General features: G+C 41.1%; 2 protein-coding genes across 2 annotated transcripts; one reads left to right on the forward strand and one right to left on the reverse strand.

The window, feature by feature from the left end:
• The first annotated feature begins 1870 nt into the window (after positions 1–1870).
• LOC135518603 (rod cGMP-specific 3',5'-cyclic phosphodiesterase subunit beta-like) lies at positions 1871–14135 on the forward strand. The gene is made up of 22 exons (XM_064943758.1): positions 1871–2341; positions 3083–3235; positions 3617–3706; positions 3882–4022; positions 8333–8407; positions 8505–8569; positions 9087–9153; positions 9294–9341; positions 9454–9603; positions 10269–10412; positions 10510–10575; positions 10963–11109; positions 11263–11370; positions 11498–11607; positions 12080–12167; positions 12308–12408; positions 12920–13027; positions 13154–13217; positions 13335–13409; positions 13538–13621; positions 13868–13991; positions 14110–14135. The coding sequence occupies exons 1-22, from the start codon at positions 1871–1873 to the stop codon at positions 14133–14135; spliced, it is 2505 nt and encodes an 834-aa protein (XP_064799830.1).
• A 10312-nt stretch (positions 14136–24447) lies between these two features.
• Positions 24448–25538, reverse strand: LOC135517765 (ATP synthase subunit e, mitochondrial-like). Its single transcript, XM_064942353.1, has 4 exons — positions 25460–25538; positions 24837–24891; positions 24635–24733; positions 24448–24528 (listed from the first exon to the last, which is right to left on the reverse strand). Exons 1-4 carry the CDS (start codon positions 25493–25495, stop codon positions 24503–24505), a joined length of 216 nt encoding a protein of 71 aa, XP_064798425.1. The 5' UTR covers positions 25496–25538; the 3' UTR covers positions 24448–24502.
• Between the last annotated feature and the right edge of the window lie 2374 nt (positions 25539–27912).

Below are 27912 nucleotides of genomic sequence, written 5' to 3' on the forward strand. Positions count from 1 at the left end.
TATGGACGTAATGCACCACAAGGGGTCAACAGTTCATTGGCAATAAACCAAGACCATGGTGCTTGCCTACGGAGCTACAAGACCATGGTGCTTGCCTACGGAGCTGTGAGGGGAACGGCACCGCAGTACCTCCAGGCTCTGATCAGGCCCTACACCCAAACAAGGGCACTGCGTTCATCCACCTCTGGCCTGCTCGCCTCCCTACCACTGAGGAAGTACAGTTCCCGCTCAGCCCAGTCAAAACTGTTCGCTGCTCTGGCCCCCCAATGGTGGAACAAACTCCCTCACGACGCCAGGACAGCGGAGTCAATCACCACCTTCCGGAGACACCTGAAACCCCACCTCTTCAAGGAATACCTAGGATAGGATAAAGTAATCCTTCTCACCCCCCCCCTTAAATGATTTAAATGCACTATTGTAAAGTGGCTGTTCCACTGGATGTCAGAAGGTGAATTCACCAATTTGTAAGTCGCTCTGGATAAGAGCGTCTGCTAAATGACTTAAATGTAAATGTAAACGTAAACAGATCACGTAAAGGCTTGCAATGGCTGGATTAATATGTTAGTATCATTAAATGTGCACATTGGTTCAATCCCTCATCTCCATTTGAGGTTTGCGATGAAAGAACTGTTTAATTCATTCGATATTGATTATAAAGTAATAGTAGTTATATCCAACGTAATATTGAATAACAAACATTAGAGACTATACTGTTTTACACACACTCATAAGCAAATGCTTGTAAGCACGCGCCCTCGTAAAGGAAGTCAGACGCAGGTTCATAGGTTAGAAATGTATGCCTATGCATGTGCACATACGTTGCACAGTACATATCACATGCACACAGACAGACAGACACACATCCCTCGCCAGCCTTGTCTCTCTCACAGGTAGCAGATCTGATAGTATGAATCTATTCATGTGGAGATTATCCAGCTGACCTTTTGTATAAGATGGTTAAGGAACCTTAATATAGCCGGTGTGGAAAGATTAATGGCATTTTATCATCGGGCTTGTCTTATTGTCTCATAGACCCCCATACGTGTGTGTCTCTCACTTAACCATGTAATATGTAATATTGTAATTGGATGATAAAAACAGATACTGCAGCAAGTAAGGCTACTGTGTTAATTTTTAAAAATAAAATCTAAAAGCTTAAATGGATATAACGAACAAATCTTTTTCTGCTTCTGAAGGCTACAACCGTTAGAGGCCTGTGAAAGATCCCATAGCAGTGGTACTGACTGAGGACAACAGAATTGGGGTGCTGAGATAATCAACTCGTGGCCTGGTTAAATAGGGCTTAGCAATGAGGAGTGCTTTTTTTTAAATAAGAAAGTTAAGAGCTTGTGTGTGTGGTGCATGCCTGGGGCAAGAGCAGACTACAGTTAGAGACAAACCAAACGGGGGGACATCTTAAGGCTAACTGCTTTCAGACATGTGCCTCCTTTGAGGGAGTCCGGATCTCTTTTCCTTCAGGCTCGTTTTCTAAACATGGCGAGGGGCGAAAGAAGAGGAGATAATCGGCCAATGAAAGGACTGGGTTGGCCTCCTTCATAGAGATCACCTGATCAGTTTTGCATGAGCAGATCCTGGCTCACCTTCAACACTATTAAGAGAAAAGCTTGCTGATGACAATGGGATTGGACTCAGCCCTCCCTCCCCTGCCATTGCAAGTGTCTCCTCTGTTCACACCAGGACCTAACTAACGTGCCTGCCCTCTTTTTAAGGGAGCTTGGGGATTACATAGTGTGAACTTGCCCTCTTTTTTATTTGCTAGTAATCAATAGATAATTGGTTTTGTCGTCTTTTTAGAGACCGTGGTTTGAAGACTGGGACTGGGGGAGAACCAGTACATCCCTAACCCAAGATGAGTGCGACGAAGGAAGATGTTGAGAAGTTCCTGGATGGGAACCCGGCTTTCGCCCAGGGCTACTTCAACAAGAAGCTCACACCGGGGGCCCTCTCTGTGATGGCAGGCATCTCGGAGTCCAAGGTGGACTTTGGGATGTTACAGGAGCTGGGTCAGATAGAGGAAGGCCAGATCCTGTTCGACCTGATCAAAGAAATGCAGGAGAACGTGAACATGGAGAAAGTGGTGTTTAAGATTCTGAAGAGGATCGTCGCCCTGATCCAAGCTGACCGCTGCAGCCTGTTCATGTACCGGGAGAGGAACGGCATCGCGGAGCTGGCCACTCGTCTCTTCAACATCACTACAGAGTCAGAGCTGGACGACTGTGTGGTGCACCCTGACCATGAGATCGTCTTCCCCCTGGACCTTGGGGTGGTGGGAAATGTGGCCCAGACCAAGAAACACGTCAATTTGAAAGATGTCAATGAGGTAAGAGTCAGATGGGGAAAAGAAGCATAAATGTTCTGGTAGTGATGAGAACAGACAGACAGTGTCCCAGAGGCTAGTGAGAGCCAGTGAGATTGTGTTAATAGTCTTTTACAATGGCCTTGTCATACGCTCCGACATGATATCATCTTCTAGCTGTACCAAAATAAATAGATGTATCACGTTTATGTTCAGTCAGAGAGAAAAGTGAATAGTTATTTAATCCGTGCCTATCCGAACGTACACATATTGTTAAAATTGTGTTTTTTGCTAAAACGCAGTGACACACAAAGTGGTATCGCAACTATACAGTACTGTGGGGATCTTCTAAATGTATATCTGGAGACAATATAAATCCTCTTGACAGATGTAATCCAGTTATTGTATATCCCTTGACCCCCTGTTGTAACTGGGATTAGGGCACCTGTTCTGGGGCATTTACACTAGGGTCAGCAGGAAGCTAACACGGTTCAAATTCATTTATATTTCACATTGCCACGATTTACATTCACCCTTGATAATGGAGTGTACTTCTTACCCGAGCAGTTATAATTCTTTAATAAATTGTGTTTTGTCTTTGAATATGCCAGAGGAAAACATGTATTAATCTGTGGTCTATAATGACATGCCAACTGAAAAAAGGCTCAAAACCAAGGCCATGTACTGGCTCATAGACAGACCCGTCTTAACACATCCATGCGGGATCTCTGAAGTCAGTGATTTGTTTTGTTTCCTGCCATACAGAGCAGTCACTTCAGCTCATTCGTTGATGACCTGACAGAGTACAAGACCAGGAACATTTTAGCCTCGCCCATCATGAACGGAGAGGACGTGGTGGCTGTGATCATGGCCCTGAACAAGACCACTGGACCACACTTCACCACTGAGGATGAGGATGTGAGTACTGAGGACGAAGGCTCTCTGAGAATAGGACCTACACATGTCCAAGTGTCAGTGTTACAATGGAAATACTAAGAGGGGGTTATTACATGAATAAGTTGGGGGATGAGTAATCAACAGGTTTCCCCCAAAGTGAATTTACTCAAAGTGTATGTGGCATATAAACACTGGCTGATGTTGTAGAACACAAGCCTGTCCATCAAACAAGCACAGGGAACACATACAAACGGTGCCATTGCTGCCTAAATGAAGAGGAAGGTCACATTCACTCACACCTGATGTTTTCAAATACTCCCTCTTGTCTTTCCTCTACCACCTTGATTACACATCAATGCATGTATTTCTCTTTAACAATAATTCACATTTTTGATCTCACAGCTTTTTTTGAAGTATCTCAGAATAGCTACATTGAACCTGAAGATTTACCAGCTGAACTACCTGTACAACTGTGAGACTCGAAAAGGACAGGTGAGTCTGCTGTCTGTACTGATATTCAGAGGAATTACTAGTTGCAGATGACAATATGGTGAACACACAAAAAAGGCCTTTTGATTTTATTTTTAGCTTTCAAACATTTAATGATATATCAACCAACTGGTTATTAGCTGATCCTTCGTGGTTGTTGTTTTTCTGTCGGGTATAGGTCCTGTTGTGGTCTGCCAACAAGGTGTTTGAGGAGCTGACAGATATTGAGAGACAGTTCCACAAAGCCCTGTATACAGTGCGGGCCTACCTGAACTGTGACAGGTACTCTGTGGGCCTATTGGACATGACCAAGGAGAAGGTGGGTGACACTGTCTGCATGTAGCCAGGCCATTCCTGAATTGCGGTATTGTCTTAAGCCTTCTAAGGTTTTTATTGATCTATAATATATATGCAATATTTTTGTTTAATTTCTTGCATTCAAAATAATAGGTATCCCCAAATCCTCAAAACATGTCACTACAACTCCACTCATCACTTCTGGAACAAGACAATTTACTTGCCCTAAGTACTTTAAACCAAGCACAAACATAAAGTTTTGCAATATAAAGGACTTGCATTATTTTTCATCACTGATAAACAGTTTACGTGTGATATGTAACTATGTGTGATTTTAAAGCGTTTTTCATGGTTGCAGAGGTGAGGGAGCCACCGCAAATCAAGAATGATCCAGCCATTTAGTCGCCATAAAGAATAGTTATTATGGGTCTCCTCTAGTAATACTGTAGCCCACAAAACATAGCTCTAGCAGTATTTGTTCATATTTTGCCCCTACAGCACTACAGTGCCTTCAGAAAGTACTCAGACCCCTTGACATTTTGCCCATTTTGTTGTGTTACAGCCTGAATTTAAAATGAATGAAACTGAGATTATTGTTCACTGGCCTACACACAATACCCAATCATGTCAAAGTGGAGTTGTGTTTTTAGAATGTTTACAAATTAATTAAACATGAAAAGCAGAAATGTATTGAGTTAATTAATAAGTATTCAATCCCTTTGTTTTGGCAAACCTAAATAAGTTCAGGAGTAAAAGTTTGCTTAACAAGTGTCATTAATAAGTTGCATGGGCTCACTCTGTGTGTAACAATAGTGTTTAACATGATTTTTGAATGACTACCTCGTCTCTGTAACTCGTAACATACGATTGATTATCTCTAAGGTCCTTCAGTCGATCAGTGAATTTCAAACACAGATTCAACCAGGGAGGTTTTCCAATGCCTCGCAACTAAGGTCACCTATTGGTAGATGGGTAAAAATAAAATAAAAAGCAGACATTGAATATCCCTTTGAGAATAGTGAAGTTCAATGGCGGTCAGTGGCATTAAATATGAGCGAGGTCAATGTTTTTTTATGAGCATGGCCTTATTTCTATTACAGCATATTGGACGACTGTATTCTATTCACCCAGCTCAATGTAACATTGATAGGTTTAGGCTACTACATGACACTAGAATTGTCCCTATACCTATCATAAGGTTGCTACAACCTAGCCTATGAATGAAAGTTTACAACGTAGGTGCACAGGTCGAGAGAAAAAATAAAGTAATTAAGGTGACAGACAGTGACACATTCAACACTGCCATGCACACTCTTACCTGCGTCTAGCTGATCGAGGGTGTAATCATTAGTCCAACAGTTGCAAACAATAGTTTCTATTAGACAAATTCAGGTATGTTTATCCCTGTTTCATTCCGTTTAAGAAACGTTTTTCAACAGAATCTGCAGAATTAATAAATCCCTGATCACACGCGAACACAGTTCACTTTCATAGCAGCCACATACAAACAGCATGATCATTTTGAGTGTAGAATTCCTTCTCTCATCTGTGCTCTCCTCTCACCTTTTCCTTTTGCTTGTGGACTTCAGTGAACAACACATCAGTCGTCTGTGAACAGGCGGGAAAAAAACACAATATCATAACCGCTAAGCGCTACACACAGCCTTTGTTATCACCATATTAGCTAACGTGATAGTTAGCTAACATAGCTACTAGAATTAACGTGTTCGTTAACCTGCTACAATCATGCAGTACAGTGTACAGTCAGCAAGCAGTTTAGCAGTTACACCGGCAGGCCCCGGTGGAAATAAATGAATAAAACCAAACGCTTACCTTGACTTGGAAGAGTTCCAGTGTTGGATAGATATAGCCAACTAGCTAACATAGCATCCCGCTCTGTTTGAGCCGGGTGTTTGAGTAGGATAAACTAGCTAGCAGCATTTGCTAGCTAAGAGAAATAAAAATACAACGGAATATAGCTCTCTCTCTGTCTCTCGCTTGCTTCTCCTTAATTTTTAAAGAAATGTATTTGATCAAAACTGTTCAAATATGATCTTTCTCTTTATTTGTATCAACTACTCACCTCACCACATGCACTGCAGTGCTAGATAACTGTAGCTTACGCTTTCAGCTAGGGGTGTGCCGAGTAGTTGGACAAAACGAGTATCATAACGGATATATATATCTGTATACATTATGATCGGGGAAAAGTAATTTTCATATGCCAGCACGCATCTTTCTCATGTCAGTCGGTCATGTGCGAGGTTCTACGTGGTCTAAATAACTCAACTGGCTGTCTGTAAAGAGAAGGGCAGACTGTACGTTGATCCTGTGGTTCTGATTGGATAGAGGGAAACTATATTTCTCCATCCACTCGCTTCCTAATTTCACCCGATCAGTTTTCCTCTTTTTGAGCTGATCATTTAGATTGCTGCTGCCTGGATGCTACTATGATAAGTCACATGGCGAGGACGTTTGCTATCAATGTGGATAATATCTCACGGATTCTGACTGAGTGACAAACTTGGCTGCCAGCAGCAAATTGAGGCCAGACAGACACACACACACACACACACCCCTCCACGCGCTGCTCTGAATCTGTAGCTTCTTTGCAGGAATTTGGCCAACATCTATTTAGGCATATTTAAACACTTCTGTTTTTTTCAGTTTGCAAGTATAATCCGATCTGACAATCAACTGTCAAGTTACGGATACGAATACGAATACAAGTATGGCCATGTCGGCACAACTGCTTTCAGTACTATAATCAATCTCTGATCCATTGATTGGGTGGACAACATGTCAGTTCATGTTGCAAGAGCTCTGATAGGTTGAAGGATGTCTTCCGGAAGTTGTCATAAATACTGTGTAAGTCTATGGAAGAGAGTGAGGACCATGAGCCTCCTAGGTTTTGTATTGAAGTCAGTGTACCCAGAGGAGGACGGAAACTAGCTGTCCTCCAGCTAAACCATGGTACTACCCTACAGAGTGCTGTTGAGGCTACTGTCGACCTTCTTTGCAAAACAGTGTGTTTTAATCAATTATTTGGTGACGTGAATATATTTAGTATAGTTTTATCTAAAAATTATAACTTTTTTAATGTTTCACTATTTACATTTTTATGAAAATCAATTAGGAGGATGGAGAAAACTAAGGATGGATCAACAACATTGTTGTTACTCCACAATACTAACCTAATCCGCAGAGTGAAAAGAACAACATTTGTATAAAATAAAAATATTCCAAAACATGCATCATGTTGGCAACAAGGCATCCTATTACGGGTATGCTTGTAATCGTTAAGGACTGGGGAGTTTTTCAGGATAAAAAATAAACTGAATAGAGCTAAGCACAGGCAAAATCCTAGAGGAAAACCTGGTACAGTCTGATTTCCACCAGACATTGGGAGATCAATTCACCTTTCAGCAGGATAATAATCTAAAACACAAGGCCAAATCTACACTGGAGTTGCTTACCAAGAAGACAGTTCTTGAGTGGTTTTGACTTAAATTGTCTTGAAAATCTATTGCAAGACTTGAAAATGTTGTCTCGCAAATATTTCACAATCCTGATGTGTAAAGCTCTTAGAAACTTACCCAGAAAGACTCATAGCTGTAATCACTGCCAAAGGTATTCTAACATGTACTGACTCAGGGGTGTGAATGCTTATGTAAATGAGTCATTTCTGTATTTCATTTTCAATAAATTTGCAAAAATGTCTAAAAACATGTATTCACTTTGTCATTGTGGGGTATTGTGTGTAATAATTTATTTAATCCATTTTGATTTCAGGCTGTAAAACAACAAAATGTGGAATAAATCAAGGGGTACTAATATTGTCTGAAGGCTCTGCAGTGGCGGATTTAGGTATAGGGGACATGGGCAGCCGCCCAGGGCGGCATCTTGCCGGGGGTGGCACAGGGGCACCCGCACAAAATGTTTTGGAATGGTGACATTTGCATGATCGGTTTTCTATCACTCATTTGAACATCACGTAAATGATATGTCACCGTGTGGGACTGTGGGTCAATTAACCTAGTCGGAGTGGGCGCCCTGATTCTAGTTTGTAAGCTAGGCAGGCAACTGCCTGGGAAGGTCTCCCACTCAGAAGTATGAGATGGGGAGGGGGCCTGGGGTAGGTTGACCTCAGGTCTCCCCACTGGAAGCCTGAGGTAGGGGGACCGGGGGAATGGGCGAACCTCTAACTTTGTACAGTACTAATGTGTGTGTGTGTGTGTGGGGGGGGGGGGGGGGAACCGCCACTGAGGCTCTGTAATATTATTAATATGCTGTGTCTGACAATCCATCTGTGTTATTGCTTTGTTCCTATAGGAGTTCTTTGACATCTGGCCAGTGTTGATGGGAGACCAGCCCCCTTACTCTGGACCTCTTACCCCTGATGGCAGAGTAAGTGTTCATAACTATCTACTTATTATCCTATGAACTGGTCTTTATCTTTTTGCCTTTGTTTTTACAATGTTGTATCCCTTTTCTGTGATTCTAGGAAGTCATATTCTACAAAGTCATTGATTATATTTTGCATGGAAAAGAGGACATCAAAGTTATCGCGTACGTTTATTGAACTTTTCTCTGATCATTAATGTATAGCTGAAGTAGTTTCAACTCTGTATTATCAGACCTGGGTTCAAATACATGTGCATTTGAGTAGTTGGCATTATAAATATTTTTTCTGTGTATTTGAGTATTTTTAAATACACAGCCTAAAACAAGTACTTTTATTTGAGTATTTGAATGGTTATTTGTAAAGACCAAAAAGTCTACCAAATTGTATTTTAGAGGATTTTCAAATACTTATTTCAAATAGAATTTTCAAATACCTTTGTTAAACGCAAGCGAGTGCATTTTACTCCGTGTATGCACATTTTTCTAATCCTTTCCAAATGTATTTCCAAAGACATAAAAAATGTTCAACTACTTGTCTTTTCAAAAAAAATATTTCTGAAAACTTACTTTGAATGTATGTTAAAGTGATTGAGATATCTGCAATAGTATTTGAACCCAGGTCTGTGTTTGATACTGTATAGCAGAATAATCCGTGTGTGTTGTCTGACTGTGTTGTCAACAGGACTCCCACTCTAGAACACTGGGTTTTGTGTACTGGACTTCCCACATATGTGGCTGAAACTGGTCTTGTAAGTTTTTTAACTGGCATTCAGATACCAAGTGTTTGAAACGCTATCAGAATTTGGAATTGACTTAAAAGTAACACAATGTTCAAATTGCCATGATTTGCATGTGTGTTGATGCTGTACACTTTATTTTGAATATCTAGATATGTAACATCATAAATCCCGCAACAGAGGAGATGTTCAAGTTTCAGGTACATTTGCTTCCTCATAAAATCAAGTATCCTTGCATGTGGTTTTAGCAAACAGTTTAGCAACTTGCATAATTCCTGTTGACCATTTACCTTGTGTCTTCCCATAATACAGTCAGAACCCTTGGATGATAGTGGTTGGACCATAAAGAATGTGCTGTCCATGCCAATCGTCAACATGACGGAAGATATCGTGGGCGTGGCTACATTCTACAACAGGAAAGATGGGAAGCCATTCGATCAGCAGGATGAGGAGCTAATGGAGGTACTTTACTGTACTACAGCACGCAACTGTCTTCCCAACAACTCCTCTCTTCACAGAGAAGTCGTCAAGTCAAATGGCTCTATAAAGCCTTGATCTCTGCATTTTCTTTGTGTAGACCATTAATTTATACAATGCACTGTGGCAGTCAAATGCCTCCCACTCTCTTCACCACATTGACCTGAGTGAACCTACTCTGAATGATAGTGTGATTGTCTGTCTAACCATGCTGGCTTCTGAGTGAACCTACTCTGAATGATAGTGTGATTGTCTGTCTACCCATGCTGGCTTCTGAGTGAACTTACTCTAAATGATAGTGTGATTGTCTGTCTAACCATGCTGGCTTCTGAGTGAACCTACTCTGATTGATAGTGTGATTGTCTGTCTAACCATGCTGGCTTCTGAGTGAACCTACTCTGAATGATAGTGTGATTGTCTGTCTACCCATGCTGGCTTCTGAGTGAACCTACTCTGAATGATAGTGTGATTGTCTGTCTACCCATGCTGGCTTCTGAGTGAACCTACTCTGAATGATAGTGTGATTGTCTGTCTACCCATGCTGGCTTCTGAGTGAACCTACTCTGAATGATAGTGTGATTGTCTGTCTACCCATGCTGGCTTCTGAGAGAACCTACTCTGAATGACATTGTTTCTGCTGGTCTCCCCAGGCTATGACTAACTTCCTGGGCTGGTCCCACCTCAACACAGACACCTATGACAGGATGAAAATGATAGAGAACCGGAAAGACATAGCTCAGGACATGGTGCTCTACCACGTCAAGTGCCGTGATGACGAAATACAGAATATCCTGGTGAAGCCTTGCTCACAGATATACACAGATCTAACCTCCTTTACAAGAGAAGTGTTGTTTTAATATTTCACACTCATTGTTGTTTCATGTATCTTAGAAAACCAGACAGTATTTCAACAGAGAGCCCTGTGACTGTGAAGAGGAAGAGTTCCTGCAGATTCTGGTATTGCTACCTTATTTTTGTAGAATAACAATTTGGTCATAATCTGGAGGTTGTAGAATTATCTCTGATTTAGTCTACGTTTAAGTACTGGAACAGTAGGCCTGCATTTGAAAGCTCTAGCTAGATTTATATGGTTGTATAGGTATAGGATCTTCATTTGATCACCCTGTAGAAGGAAATGTAAAATGTATAGTGTGTGTTTGAGGTTTAAAAAGGCTTGATTGTCCCTACAAAAATGCCCATTAATTATTATCGACATAATAATTCAAATGTCCAGTTGCTGCAGGATCATTTTCCTGCTGTAGCAAACTAGCTAAAATTAAGATCCTTCATCTGCATGTTTAGTTTTTGTTAATAATGCCGTAATAATCATGCATTATCACACAGAAAAAAGAACTGCCTGGCCCCAAGAAGTTTGAGATCTATGAGTTCGGGTTCTCTGACTTTGACTGCACAGAGCTGGAGCTGGTGATGTGTGGGATTCAGATGTTCTATGAGGTGGGAGTGGTCAAGAAGTTCCAGGTTCCACAGGAGGTATGGTGCAATCATGATCTGTACTGCGACATCTTTCAGTGCCGGGAAAATGGCAATTCTGAATGATCTCCGTGCAGTTTGTCGTTAGGTACTATATTACTCTCCCATACTATCTGTATATGCTCTAACAGGCAACTTTATTTATTTCAACAGGTTCTGGTACGCTTCATGTACTCTATCAGCAAAGGCTACAGGAAAATGCCCTATCACAACTGGCGTCACGGTTTCAATGTCGGACAGACCATGTTCACACTGTTGACGGTAGGAATGCTTACACCTCGGTAACGTACCCTAACATGTTTTCTTACTTGCCAAAAAAGCTTAACTGAAGGTATGATTGAAAGATCTCTAATTCTGAGAGTCAAACGGCTGTATTTTGTTGTGTCAGACAGGGAACATGAAGAGATACTACACAGATCTGGAGGTGATGGCAATGATCACATCTGCTTTCCTCCATGATATCGACCACAGGGGCACCAACAACCTCTACCAGGTGAAGTGAGTACTCCTGGGAATTGCTGCTCTCTTTTCACTCTGCTCTCTGAAAGTTGGTACTGATGTTGGATATTCATTTGACCAGTATTGTCACAGCAAAAATAATGATTTGACTGTTTAGTCCACTATGTTGCTTGATCGGTGGTTAGGCTATTAGCTGCTCAAACGTATGTTACATGAAAAATGCAATACTGTTATTGTGCGTTAGTGTGGGTGTGTTAGTGTGGGTTTTCAGTGAATTGATGTAAATCACAGGACAATTGCAGGAAAATTCTCAGCAACAAAAGAGTGATCAAAATTAGGATCATATATCTGTACAACCAGTCCTTAAATTATCTATGGGTCTCTTCTTTTACTCACTCTCTCATCATGACTGAGGCCTTGCATGTAGAGAAGCACCTTGATTAGCTTTGTGTGATGAATGGCTTATGATGAGCTCTTTACAGTGTCTGGTCTGATCTCCCCTCACGAACAGATCTGGTAACCCACTTGCCAAGCTTCACGGCTCATCCGTCCTGGAGAGGCATCATCTAGAATTTAGCAAGTTCCTCCTGGCAGACGAGGTACGTAAGGTTTTTTGTATCTCAGCCATAAACATCCACTACTACAGTAGAACATTTTAGGTCAATTATTTATTTATTTGTACTTTATGCTTACATGTTGATCACATGCTCTAGTCTAACTCCTCCATCCTCCCCCCCAGTCCTTGAATATATACCAGAACCTCAACAGAAGACAGAACGAGCATGCCATCCACCTCATGGACATTGCCATCATTGCAACAGACTTGCAACTCTATTTCAAGTAAGACTTGCAACTCCAATCCAATTAAGTCTGCTAGAGCAGGAAAATAATCCTGCAGCAACAGAAAATAATGAATTATTATGTGTATTAAAAAATGTATGGATGTTTTTTGAAGGGGTTTATAAAAAAATTTGTCAGGGAAAATCTAGTCGGACATTTTAAAGTGGAAATTACAAACTTTAGAAGACTTTCTAAAGCTTGAATTCTCTAGAAGTTTGCATTTCGTGCTGTGCAGGAAAATTCTCATCAAAAAAAGCGTGAAGATATTAAGATCCTACATCTGTATTTACTTAACTGCATTACATATTGTATTCCCCATACAGATCTTAGGAAGAATGTATTGTTGTTAATGTGGACTCTTTTTCTGCATTTTAAAGCACGGATTTAGCCTACTTAGCCTACTTAGCCTACTTAGTCCTGTAAAGTTGAGGGAACAAGATTTCACAATACAGCGCTTATAACTTTAACTGAATGTATAAATCTCTGTTTGGACATTTTCCAATGTCACCAGGAAGCGAACAATGTTCCAGAAGATTGTCGACCTATCAAAGACCTACGAAGATGAGAAGAAGTGGGTGGACTGGATGTCCCTGGAGACGACCAGGAAAGAGATTGTCCTGTGAGTGCAGTTCATGGTAGGGGGAGGATAGTAGTGATAGGGGGGTATGTAGGATAATAACATGCACATTGGATCTTATTTGAGCATTTCTATTTTACGCTGAACCTTCAATGATTCCCCTCAAAGGGCTATGATGATGACAGCATGTGACTTGTCAGCCCTCACTAAGCCATGGGAGGTACAAAGCAAGGTGAGAACCTCCCTTGATTATATATACCGACATTTTAGTAGATGCTTTTGTGTTTCTGTAAGTGAATAAAGCTGTCCAATATAGTGAAATACATTGGACTACCTGGCTTCGTTCCAGGTGGCACTGTCTGAAGCAGCTGAGTTCTGGGTGCAGGGTGACCTGGAAAGAGAAGTTCTTGAAAATCAACCCATTGTGAGTATATCAACGTGTGTGTCTGTTCTTCGGATGTCCACATACATTTTTACACATCCAAGATGCCTGACGAAGAATTACGTTTTTTTTGTGCGCGCGTGTGTTGTTCCTCCCTCCTTTCCAACCAGACAATGATGGACAGAAACTGCGCTGGTGAACTGCCCAAGCTGCAGTGTGGTTTCATTGACTTTGTCTGCACATTTGTCTACAAGGTAATGTCACCGCATGTCCTACCACTCCTTCAGACGAGCTACATCACTCAGCTTCACAGTTATTGCTAAGCACCAAGTAAACCATGAATCAATAGATCTTAGTGTTTGGCCAAATAGTTGGCATACCTTCTATTGGATGTGTAGAATGACCAAATGCACAAATCGTTGCCTTTCCGACAAGCATTATTTGGTGAGATGGCTTGACTGTCGGAAATAGAGCTCTCAAGTTTTTGTTTTGTTGTTTAGGAATTGTCCCGCTTCCATCCGGCCATCCAGCCGATGTATGATGGCCTGCTGAACAACAGGAAGGAGTGGAAGGCCAAGCAGGAAGAGTACGAGGCACAACAGGCCATCCTGAAAGCCCAGTCAGGTCAGAGTGGACGATATACTATTGCTCTCTAGTTTAGAGGGCATTTTGTCTGTGCATTAAAAGTAATACAGATTATCCTTAAACATGTATTGTTTTTTTGTATTCTTGCTATGTAAAGGGTCCAAGACGTGCTCAGTGTGCTGAAGCTCAGGACCTGTTTTGGAGGTAGGTCACTCCAGGATACATCACAGCCACACAGTCTTACTGCCGGCCGTGGGCAGGACCAGCCTCACCTCAGAACAGCTGTGGAAGGACAGCCTCCCCTCACAGCATCAGAACTTTAGAGAAGAGCCAGAGGGACTCCTTATCAGTCACGCAGCAAGGCCATTGGACCTTCTGGTTCCAGACCCATGTTGGCACATTATGGCCACAACAGTCAATTCCCTGCCTTCAACTGAAGAGCAGTTATCATTAGTTGCATTGGCATATCCACATTTTGGAAGTTACCCCTTTCACTATGCTTCACGACATTCTGAGGAATCCTTCATGGTCTTAGTGGAGTTCATTTTTGTTTGTACTAACTTTTTTAACGTATGTACAGTAGGTTCCGGAAGGTTTTTATTGACCAATTAAAGGAACAAGAAGTCAACAACTTCTGAAATGTTTCCATATGTATGTATAATGTCATTAATATGACACTAAAGCCCTGTTTAAACCAGGTGCCAACATACGTTCTTTGTCCTGATCTAGTCCACATTCTGATTGTGGCCACATTTTCATACTTATGGTATTAAAGTGTGTCTCTTATCCATCCACTGTGTCTGCATTGTGACCAGATTTCCTGGTCCCTACCTGTATGCAATTATTTCCCAGATATTCTTTCCAAATAATATTTATTTAAGACACATGGCAGAAGTCAATGGTGCCACCTGTCAATGATTTTAGAGGCCAAAATAATGATTATTTAAATGGATTCACTGTGCAGATCAGTCTATACTTCGTAGATATCCAGACACAATGTGTGTCTGACTACCTCTGGAGGTGGTAAGGAAGAGCTGACCTATGACTGCATTTGTCTAAAATTCTGGGAACAATCAGGCTGTGGACAAGATCAGGACAAAGGACACATGTTAGCACCTGTTAGCTCATTATGATTGCTTTTCGTTTTAAACAGGTTACTGTTTCTTAACTAACATTTTCGTACAGAATACTGTATGAAATGCACAGGGATACTTTTTGTTTAACATTAATATTTTACGCTGTTATTTCTATAGATTTTTAAAACAAGTAGGCTTGTTTTTAGAGTTATCACATTAAAGGTAGACTCAACGAAATGACGTTGCCACGAGCAGCACCGCAGATAGAGATGAGCGAGAAGCAAGATCCCGGTCTTACACGGTCACATACAGTATCTGTGCCTGGGTTTGCTTCATGCTGTTAAGTTGAGCCTCGCGCTTCAACACTCTTAGTTGTTGCGGAAATTGACCCACTATGGTCTTTACTTTCTACATCTACGTCAGAACGCTGAGCCTACCATTAAATAACACTTTACCAAATGTTGGTGGATTCATCAAGGATCCAACTTTACTTGTAAGTATGTTATAATAACAGTGTAATAACCCGTGACTTACATTGTTCTTTACTCCTTCCAGTCAGTCGTCATTTACATAACTGCCCAGTTTTTCCAGATTTCTATGAAATATGACCTATAATTAAATACAGAATGAGTGAAATAGTTTTCCTTCCAATAAATGGTAGCTAAAAATAAGCTTTTCTGCATTTGAATGGTGTGGGCGTACCCCAACAACAGAATGTTGTGGCATATACCGGTCATAAAAATATGAATGACAAGTAAACAGCTGATTGGCCAGCTCAGCCAATGACCCAACGTGACATGTTAAATGAGGAAATAGCTAATATTTTTGAGCTGGGGTTGAAGTATTTTTTCTTTTATTGATGCTTTTGGCCACGAGTACGAGAATAGGACGAGTCAACAACATTATTAGTATGAGTTAACAGAATGAGCTTTTTGTGAGATTTTCACTGGACAATTACTTTAATGGTAATCAAAAGTAGATTATGCAATACTAGGGTATAGGGCTAGCATCCACATATGCCATAAGAAGTGTTTTATGGTTCTACTTCATTACAGGGTAATGTGACCCCTTGCTGTGGGATGCTAAGTGATGGTTTTGCGGTATATTACTATTGTCCCATGCTGTGTTGGGTGAAATAATGGTGTGTAGCACTTTTAGTACAGCAATGTAAGAGGTGCTGTTATAGAACGACTGCAGTCAAGCAGTTGAAAACAAGTATATGTTCTCTGTGTGTACATTGTCATTTATTGTTCTGAGATAGGAGAGAAAGGAGTTGACATTTTCAGGAAGGTCTGTCCCTGGCTATCAACAGTTAACTAGAAATGCTTCATTTTGAGAAACCCATCGTTCTCTCTATGTAACTGTTCACTGTTTATTGTTGAATATTTGAATGAGACATACTTTTAGGGTAAAAACAAGATACGGTATGTCTCAGTATATGCATATCTAACAATATTGGATGGATTTTTATATGATCCAGTCCACTGCGAATAGTGGTCAAAGTCCAATCCCTCAGTAGAGTGATTGAAGCCAGTGGCCTTGATTCTGTTACTCTTGAGCCTACTCACTGGATCCATAGAATCTCCTAGTGTTCATTATGAACAGAGGGTAATCCTGCTCTTACAGCAGCCCCACTGTCAATGGGGTACCTATGCTTTTATAGATGGAATCAATTGTAAATAGTCTTCTCCTGTAAATATATTTCAATAATAGTATATATTTTTTCCAGATGATTAATACTTCATTTCCTCTATGAGCGTCAGTGCAACATTACTGTTATGTTCGATCTGTGCCGACATTATAGCATGAAGGGAATATTAAGGACCCTTTAATTAGAAGCAGTAATTATGTACTTCCTCTTTTCAATTCCACATTATTAAACATAGCAACAAACATTTTATTCCACAATTTGCTGTTAAAAATACTTTAGCGTAGATATGACAAGTTCTAAAGCTCAATGTATGTGTTTTGTCTACAATGACCAAAATAAAGTACATTTATTTTTAAGGATGCATTTTGTGTAATGATATCTTGTTAGTTTTATACAACAGGAAACCATTTAAATATCCATTGTATCCTATTGTTTTTATATTTATATATATTTATATGGACAGAGGTTGGGCCAAAGTATCTAAAGCCTTATTCATGCTCCAGGCCTTAATTCTCAAATCAGTTTTGGAATACTGACTTTCCAAACAGGAAGTTACAAGTGACCAAATCCGATGTGTGTGTTTAGACAGCAGTCATTTGCTGACATGGCTAAGCTAGTTATCATAGTAACGACAGGTGTACACAGTGGTATAGGCTGATTGGTGGTGGTGCTCGTGCTTCCTATCACTCAAAAGTTGTAGCAAGTTAAGGTGACAACAATGCCCGCCATGGACGTTTCCCAGTTGCTTTGAATGTTTCCTAATCATAGTGTGAGAACTCTTTTCAAGGATCAAAGGATAAGAGATTATCCAAACTTTTCTTGGTTGTTAGCCACAGCAGTCAACTAGCTAGCTAGGTAGATGTTTATCTTTCCAGCTCATTCACTCATTTGTTCAAATCAAATCAAATTTTATTGGTCACATACACATGGTTAGCAGATGCTAATGCAAGTGTAGCGAAATGCTTGTGCTTCTAGTTCCGACAGCGCAGTAACATCTAACAAGTCATCTAACAATTCCCCAACAACTACCTAATACACACAAATCTAAAGGGGTGAATGAGAATATGTATAAATAAAAGTATATGGATGAGCGATGGCCGAGCGGCATAGGCAAGATGCAGTAGATGGTATAAAATACAGTATATACATGTGATATTTTATCTTTATTTAACTAGGCAAGTCAGTTAAGAACAAATTCTTATTTTCAATGACGGCCTATGAACAGTGGGTTAACTGCCTGTTCAGGGGCAGAACGACAGATTTGTACCTTGTCAGCTCGGGGATTTGAACTTGCAACCTTTCGGTTTCTAGTCCAACACTCTAACCACTAGGCTACCCTGCTGCCCCATATGATCAATGTAAGATATGTAAACACTATTAAAGTGGAATTATTTAAAGTGCCATTGTCTAAAGTGTCCAGTGATGGGGTCTCAATGTAGGCAGCAGCCTCTCTGAGTTAGTGATTGCTGTTTAACAGCCTGATGGCCTTGAGATACAGTTGAAGTCGGAAGTTTACATACACTTAGGTTGGAGTCATTAAAACTCGTTTTTCAACCACTCCACAAATGTCTTCTTAACAAACTATAGTTTTGGCAAGTCGGTTAGGACATCTACTTTATGCATGACACAAGTAATTTTTCCAACAATTATTTTCAGACAGATTATTTCACTTAATCACAATTTCAGTGGGTCAGAAGTTTACATACACTAAGGGGACTGTGGCTTTAGAAGATTCTGATAAATTATGTCAATTAGCCTGAGTCAATTGGAGTTGTACATGTGGATGTTTTTCAAAGCCTACCTTCAAACTCAGTGCCTCTTTGCTCAACATCATGGGAAAATCAAAAGAAAATCAGCCAAGACCTCAGAAAAGAAATTGTGGACCTTCACAAGTCTGGTTCATCTTTGGGATCAATTTCCAAATGCCTGGTACCACGTTAATCTGTACAGACAATAGTACGCAAGTATAAACACCATGGGACCAGGCAGCCATCATACCGCTCAGGAAGGAGACGCGTTCTGTCCCCTAGAGATGAGCGTACTTTGGTGCGAAAAGAGCAAAGCAATCCCATAACAGCAAAGGACCTTGTGAAGATGCTGGAGGAAACAGGTACAAAAGTATCTATATCCACAGTAAAATGAGTCCTATATCGACATAATCTTAAAGGCCGCTCAGCAAGGAAGAAGCCACTGCTCCAAAACTGCCATAAAAAAAGCCAGACTACGGTTTGCAACTGCACATGGGAACAAAGATCGTACTTTTTGGAGAAATGTCCTCTGGTCTGATGAAACAAAAAATTTAACGGTTTGGCCGTAATGACCATCGTTATGTTTGGAGGAAAAAGGGGGATGCTTGCAAGCTGAAGAACACCATTCCAACCTTGGGCAGCAGTATCATGTTGTGGGGGTGCTTTGCTGAAGGAGGGACTAGCGCATTTCACAAAATAGATGGCATCACGAGAGAGAAAAATGATGTGGATATATTGAAATAACATCTCAAGACATCAGTCAGGAAGTTAAAGCTTGGTTGCAAATGGGTCTTCCAAATGGACAATGACACGAGCATACTTCCAAAGTTGTGGCAAAATGGCTTAAGGACAACAAAGTTAAGGTATTGGAGTGGCCATCACAAAGCCCTGACCTCAATCCCATAGAAAATGTGTGGGCAGAACTGAAAAAGCGTGTGCGAGCAAGGAGGCCGAGAAACATGAGTCACTTACACCAGCTCTGTCAGGAGGAATGGGCCTAAATTTACCCAACTTATTGTAGAAAGTTACCTGAATTGTTTAACCCAGGTTAAACAATGTAAAGGCAATGCTACCAAATACTAATTGAGTGTATGTAAACTTCTGACCCACTGGGATTGTGATGAAAGAAATTCAAGCTGAAATAAATCATTCTCTAGTATTATTCTGATATTTCACTTCTTAAAAAATGACTTAAATGTAAATGTAAATGTTAAAATAAAGTGGTGATCATAACTGACCTAAGACAGGGAATAATTTTTTTCTAGGATTAAATGTCAGCAATTGGGAAAAACTGAGTTTAAATGTGTTTGGCTAAGGTGTATGTAAACTTCAGACTCCAAATGGAGAAGCTGTTTTTCAGTCTCTCGGTGCCAGATTTGATGCACCTGTACTGACCTCACCCTCTGAATGAAAGCGGTGTGAACAGGTAGTGGCTCGGGTGATTGTTGTCCTTGATGATCTTTTTGGCCTCCCTGTGACATCGGGTGCTGTAGGTGTCATGGAGGGCAGGTAGTTTGCCCCCGGTGATGCGTTGTGCAGACCGCACCACCCTCTGGAGAGCCTTGCAGTTGAGGGTGGTGCAGTTGCCATACCGGGCTGTGATATATCCTGACAGGATGTTTGTACACAATTAACAAGCTAGGTAGCTACCATGTAATGTTCTTATCAAACTGTCAACAGAGTAGCTAGCAAGCAACAAGATATGCCAAATATGTCTAAAAAACATTTAAGGGCAAATAAATCAGATTTGACCATTCAGACAAGTCGCATGGCCAGGAATCCACATCTGATTTAAACCCCCAAAGGTTGTTTGAAATAGAACAGATTCAACTCAGATATGCAAAATCATTGGGTGAGTCACTTCAAACTGCCAATGTGAACAAGGTTTAAATCACCCCTGGTCAATCTGAACCATTTTTCTATTTTGGGAATGTTTTGTCTTGATATTAGCTCCACAGTATAATTTGCAGCTGAAATTACCATTGTCTCCAGTCAGTATCTAGCTCATGACTCATCTGGAAATAAAGCCTCTTAACCAGCACTAACTCTCAGCAGTTTCCACCAATCTTCTGACCCATATACATTGTTATGGCACAGTTGCAGTACCGAGTTGTACAGAGGAACACATTTTAAGCCATGTTATTTATGGCTGTTGCAGAATTATATATATATATATATATATATATATACACACACACCCTTTGTGAGTGTCACAATATAGCTCACTAATAGCATTGAGAAAACCTAATTAACATTAAACAGAGTTGGTGTTATTTGCCTACATAACATAAGTAAAATTCTGCCATTGTTCTGCTTGTCATTCAGGATTACAAGTAGAAAACCTCCCAGTCAAATGCTTTGAGATTGTCAACAAAAAAACTGCATGTTGAATATTCATGAATGTAAAGTAAAATTGACCAGGTATGTGTCTATTGTGTGTTAAACCTGGGTCGAAGGGTGTGTGGCAGTAATGTTCACTCAGCACTTTCTTAGATTGTCCTATGACCTGAATCCTGGGATTTATGCTATACTGGGCCTGGATTACAGCCTAGTCCCTACTCCGGTCATCTCACAGTGAAGGGCAGGGTGACAGAGATTTTCATATTGTCCTGCTCTCATACCAGGATATACAGTATTACTGGCATAGCACACAAGGGGGCATTAAAAAGACAAACAAGCTAAATGACAGACACCGTTATCTGAATGCTAACGAGCAAAAACGAACATACACTAATTGCAATGGTTGGTAAATCCAGGTCATAAAGTCATGCAGGATTAGCTAGTAGTTACCGAATATCCTTTTCGGTGAGTGTGGACATTTACAAGTGAAAGTTGAACGAGATAAATTATGCAAATTACCAAAGTTGTGATGCATGCCTTTGAAGAAAGAGCAGCATGTGTAGGCCTGTACGGAGCAGATGGGGGAGAAAAAATAAAACACTAGTAGGAAGCACAGGGGGGAAATAAATGGCAGCTGATAGATAACTGATGGCAAACATTTAGTAGTGAATTGTATACAAGTGTAACTTCATCTCATGTGCGTTGCACAACTGAATCGCCGATAGATATAGAACGCTATGGACTCACCAGCTCGCTTTCTCTGGTCATGCTATTTACCGTACAAACAAGGGATGGCTTAACTGTTCTGGGGAACTATGGTGAAATGAAGAACCCAATCTGCTTCATCTCTTAAGGTATTGCACAAGTTGACTGAAGGTAATATACTACATATACAAAATTAGTGGATTTGGCCATTTCAGCCACACCCGTTGCTGACAGGTGTATAAAATAAAGCACACAGCCATGCAATCTCCATAGACAAACATTGGCAGTAGAATTGCCTCAGTGCCACTGTCATAGGATTCCACCTTTCCAACAAGTCAGATCATCAAATTTCAGCCCTGGCCTGGTCAACTGTAAGTGCTGTTATTGTGAAGTGGAAACGTCTGGGAGCAATAACGGATCAGCAGCGACGTGGCAGGCCAGACAAGTTCACAGAACGTCTGTCCTCGGTTGCAACTCACTACCTAGTTCCAAAATGCCTCTGGAAGCAACGTCAGGACAATAACTGTTCGTCGGGAGCTTCATGAAATAGGTTTCTATGGCTGAGCTACCGCACACAAGCTGAAGATCACCATGCGCAATGCCAAGCGTTGGCTGGAGTGGTGTAAAGCTCGTCGCCCTTGGCCTTCGGAGCAGTGGAAACACGTTCTCTGAAATGATGAACCACTCATCATCATCTGGCAGTCCAACGGACAAATCTGGGTTTGTCAGATGCCAAGACAATGATACTTGCCCCAATGCAGTGTCAAAAAGTTTGGTGCAGGAGGAATAATAGTCTGGGGTTGTTTTTCATGGTTCAGCCTAGGCTCCTTACTTCCAGTGAAGGGAAATCTTAACGCTACAGCATGCAATGACATTCTAGACAATTCTATACTTCCAACTTTGTGGCAACAGTTTGGGAAAGGCCATTTCCGGTTTCAGCATGACAATGCTCCCGTGCACAAAGAGAGGTCAACACAGAAATGGTTTGTCGACATCGGTGTGGAAGAACTTAACTGGCCTGCACAGAGCCCCGACTTTGGGATGAATTGGAATGCCGACTACGAGCCTGGCCTAATCGCCCAACATCAGTGCCTGACCTCTCTAATGTTTGTGGCTGAATGGAAGCTAGTTCCCACAGCAATGTTTCAACATCTAGTGGAAAGCCTTCCCAGAAGAGTGGAGGTTGCTATAGCAGCAAAGGGGTGGACCAAATCCATGTTAATGCCCATGATTTTGGATTGAGATGTTTGATTACTTTTGGTCATGTAGTGTAACTTAAAGAGTAGCTACAAATATTAAAATGTATTGAAAAACTTCAAATAAATAGTTGATGGTATTGACAAAGCATCCCATTGCTTTTTCCAAATACCCATATAAAGGTATACCACCCAAGCCTAACATGTACATCTGGTTCCAGGTGTATCTTTTATAGTTATTTCACTCAATTTACACAGAAGAAAACAAGGGTGGGTATACACAAATACACTGCTCCAAAAGATAAAGGGTACACTAAAATAACACATCCTAGATCTGAATGAACGAAATATTCTTATGAAATACTTTCTTTACATTGTTGAATGTACTGACAAAATCACACAACAATTATCAATGGAAATCAAATTTATCAACCCATGGAGATCTGGATTTGGAGTCACACTCAAAATTATAGTGGAAAACCACAATACAGGCTGATCCAACTTTGATGTAATGTCCTTAAAACAAGTCAAAATGAGGCTCAGTAGTGTGTGTGGCCTCCACATGCCTGTATGACCTCCCTACAACACCTGGGCATGCTCCTGATGAGGTGGCGGATGGTCTCCTGAGGGATCTCCTCCCAGACCTGGACTAAAGCATCCTCCAACTCCTGGACAGTCTGTGGTGCAACGTGGCATGGTGGATGGAGTGAGACATGATGTCCCAGATGTGCTCAATTTAATTCAGGTCTGGGGAACGGGCGGGCCAGTCCATAGCATCAATGCCTTCCTCTTGCAGGAACTGCTGACACTCCAGCCACATGAGGTCTAGTATTGTCTTGCATTAGGAGGAACCCAGGGCCAACCGCACCAGCATATGGTCTCACAAGGGGTCTGTGGATCTCATCTCGGTACCTAATGGCAGTCAGGGTACCTCTGGCGAGCACATGGAGGGCTGTGGGCCCCCCCAAAGAAATGCCACCCCACACCAAACAGGTCATGCTGGAGGATGTTGCAGGCAGCAGACACATGCACATTTGTGGCCTGCTGGAGGTCTTTTTGCAGGGCTCTGGCAGTGCTCCTCCTTGCACAAAGGCAGAGGTAGCAGTCCTGCTGCTGGGTTGTTGCCCTACTACGGCCTCCTCCACGTCTCCTGATGTACTGGCCTTTCTCCTGGTAGAGCCTCCATGCTCTGGACACTACGCTGACAGACACAATAAACCTTCTTGCCACAGCTTGCATTGATGTGCCATCCTGGATGAGCTGCACTACCTGAGCCACTTGTGTAGGTTGTGGACTCCATCTCATGCTACCACTAGAGTGAAAGCACCGCCAGCATTCAAGTGACCAAAACATCAGCCAGGAAGCATAGGAACTGAGAAGTGGTCTGTGGTTACCACCTGCAGAACCACTCCTTTATTGGGGGTGTCTTGCTAATTGCCTATAATTTCCACCTGTTGTCTATTCCATTTGCACAACAGCATGTGAAATGTATTATCAATCAGTGCTGCTTCTTAAGTGGACAGTTTGATTTCACAGAAGTGTGATTGACTTGGAGTTACATTGTGTTGTTTAAGGGTTCCCTTTATTTTTTTGAGTAGTGCATTTTCAGATTTGAGACTAATACCTCTAACTATACAAAAACGTTTCAGCTAGGTTTCATATCGGATATTTGGGAAACATCTGGCGCAAATAGATATATATATATAAATAAAAATGAATCTGGATGTCAAAACACATTACCATCTTAACAGATATATCCAAGAATAATTATTTAATACATTAAATTACTTATGTTTTTTATTTCATTATTTTTCAAACAGAATCCATAGGCAGTTCATTTAAGGATGGTGTCTTCAGAGGCTGTAAAAAAACAAAACAGAAAAACGTGTTTCACAACATTTCCTCAGTTACATCTTCACTGCAGACCAAACATTCTGATGCGTTTTTAAAAAAATGTTTTATTTACCTTCTGCAAGTGCTTTGGCAATTTTCTCTTGCTCCTCTCGGATCTTCTTCTCTGCCTCCTCAACAAGCCTCTCTTTCTCTGCTCTTGGCTTCAGATAGTCTAAGGGAAATACAGCAATGACACTGATACTGCAATAATGATCATTCAAAATACCCTCATGTGACATTACAACAACCGTATATCTTGGTAGTAAGCTACTTACCATATCTTTGTTTGCCATAAAACATGCCAATGAGCAAGAATGACCACCTGGCCGTCTGAAATAAAGACAATTGATTAGCTAGTTAGTTGACTTACCTACACAGTTCAAACGTATGCGATTGCCTTGACCACTATCTATTTATGCTGGTTGACTTTCAATCGTCTTTTGGCAGAATATTTAATTCGTGTCTTGCACGCTAACGTTAGACGACATGTGAGATGACCTGGAACGGCCCCAGTTAGCCATGCTAGCTAATAAGTTAGCACGTTAGCGAGCGTACTCGGCATGTAGCCAATACTGTGACCTTGCCTCAGAATTATTATAGACTAGTGAGTTGAACTATTAAACCTGGGTCAAAGTAACATATTGTCATCAATTCTGGCTGGATTATTTAGTTATACTATCTTTATGGCAGGTATATCGTAATTTAGCTGGCTAGCTAACCCTCATTGGATTGAACCAGTCAATGTCATACGATTAACATATGTTAGAAGCTAGCTAGCTAAACTTACTAACAAGCTAGACGTCTGATTTTAACATGACATAAAATAACCTGCTGTATTCACCATATGCATTCAAATGAGTTAGTACAACACAAGTTATTAAAATGAATATAGATTTACCTTGATGACAGGAGAGACTGCAACTGGAGGAACCATTTTGCTAGTGAGAAATTGAGGAAGTCTTCTTTTTCTTCTATAATATAATGGACATCGCAAACAAAAGTTAGAGGTGCATGCCGCCACCTACTGTACTGGAGTGTGTAGTCTATCACAGTCCACAGACTAAATTAATAAATCCATAAACATTAAAATAAAATAAACCCTCCTATCTAATCATGTACTACTAAGAAAATAAAAAAGAGCCCTAGTAACTTCTAACAAACCCTTCCTGACCGGTTGCATCACCGCCTGGTATGACAACTGCTCGGGAATCTGACTGTAAGACGCTTCAGAGGGTAGTGCGTACGGCCCAGTACATCAATGGGGCCAAGCTTCCTTACATCCAGGACCTATATACTGTACCAGAATATAGGTCATGTCGGCACATGTGACAAATACAATTTGATTTGATTTGAAATCCCTTCCTACTCCACATCCTCATCCAACCTCAATAACCCTATACTTCAATCTTTCCCTCCCTTCCACATACCAATACTTACAACAATACCGGTACTTACAACAATACATCAACACATGCTTGACTGTTTCATCAACCATATACTCCGTACACAAACCATTCCCATGCTTGCCAAACAGATCTAATGACGAGTTCAATGTACAATGCCCTAGACGCAACTGAGCAAACAGCACCATCTCTTCCTTCCTAATCTGACCATTGAATCTTGGTCCACCATCCTTTCTTTGTAGGGAAAATAAATGCCGGCCTTTGGGCTCGCTGTCCCACCTCTTCTGCCACACATCTATCATTATGGCTCTAATCTTACATTTGGCCTCACCTCTACCCAATTATATCATGTTTTAAAGCATTGTTTTCTACCTGGTCTACTATTTCACTCCCACCCACTCCCAAGTGAGCTGGGACCCAGGGACCCAAATCATTTCCCATTTGCCAGATAAGCTATTCAACACAGACAGGGAAACTGATCATAATATAATTCTGACAGGTTGAGCATCCTGCACCCACTAGAGGGCAGCTACTATCATCAACAGTTCAACTGAGTATACTGACAGTTCATCTGACATATCTTCACGTCAAGTTCAGGAATGTACACGCCTGCTCCTCTCCAGTAAGACCCCTATCTGTGTTTGAGGATGTCAAAGAAAGACAATCTATTATAATGACAAGATAGTCTAGTGACCACTCTACAATGGAAATATATGTTCTCAAAGAAGGAAGGCAGGCGGGAGGAGGCGAGATCAGGTGGGGGAATTCTAGCCAATGAGAGGGTAGATACCCGTAAACAATAGGCACAACTCGGATATAAAGTTGTTTTCTTTCAAAGTAGGCCGAAATGCATTTATTTTATTTAACTAGGCAAGTCAGTTAAGAACAAATTCTTATTTACAATGACGGCCTACCAAATGGCAAAAGACCTCCTGCGTGGACGGGGGTCTGGGATTTAAAAAAAAATATATATACAATATAAATATAGGACAAAACACACATCACAACAAGAGAGACAACACTACAGAAAGAGAGACCTAAGACAACATAACAAGGCAGCAAAACATGACAACACAGCAATGGTAGCAACACAACATGACAACATGGTAGCAGCACAAAAACATGGTACAAACATTATTGTCAACAGCACAAAGGTCAAGAAGGTAGAGACACCAATACATCACGCAAAGTAGCCACAACTGTCAGTAAGAGTGTCCATGATTGAGTCTTTTAATGAAGAGATTGAGATAAAACTGCCCAGTTTGAGTGTTTGTTGCAAACTGTAGTGAACTGAAAAGAAGAGCGACCCAGGGATGTGTATGCTTTGGGTACCTTTAAAAGAATGTGACTGGCAGAACAGGTGTTGTATGTGGAGGATGAGGGCTGCAGTAGATATCACAGATAGGGGGGAGTGAGGCCTAAGAGGGTTTTATAAATAAGAATCAACCAGTGGGTCTTGCGACGGGTATACAGAGATGGCCAGTTTACAGAGGAGTATAGAGTACAGTGATGTGTCCTATAAGGAGGATTGGTGGCCAATTGATGGCTGAATGGTAAAGAACATCTAGCCGCTCGAGAACAACCTTACCTGCCGATCAATGAATGTCTCCGTAATCTAGCATGGGTAGGATGGTCATCTAAAATCAGGGTTAGTTTGGCAGTTGGGGTCAAAGAGGAGCGATTATGATAGAGGAAACCTAGTCAAGATTTAACTTTAGCCTGCAGCTTTGAAATGTGCTGAGAGAAGGACAGTGCACCGTCTAACCATACTCCCAACTACTTGTACGAGGTGACTACCTCAAGCTCTAAACCCTCAGAGGTAGTAATAACACCTGTGGAAAGAGGGGCATTCTTCTTACCAGACTTTTGTTTTGGAGGTGTTCAGAACAAGGTCAAGGGTAGAGAAAGATTGTTGGACACTAAAAAAGCTTAGTTTAACACAAAATCC

The sequence above is a fragment of the Oncorhynchus masou genome, chromosome 28, assembly GCF_036934945.1.
Source record: "Oncorhynchus masou masou isolate Uvic2021 chromosome 28, UVic_Omas_1.1, whole genome shotgun sequence".
Lineage (NCBI taxonomy): Eukaryota > Metazoa > Chordata > Actinopteri > Salmoniformes > Salmonidae > Oncorhynchus > Oncorhynchus masou.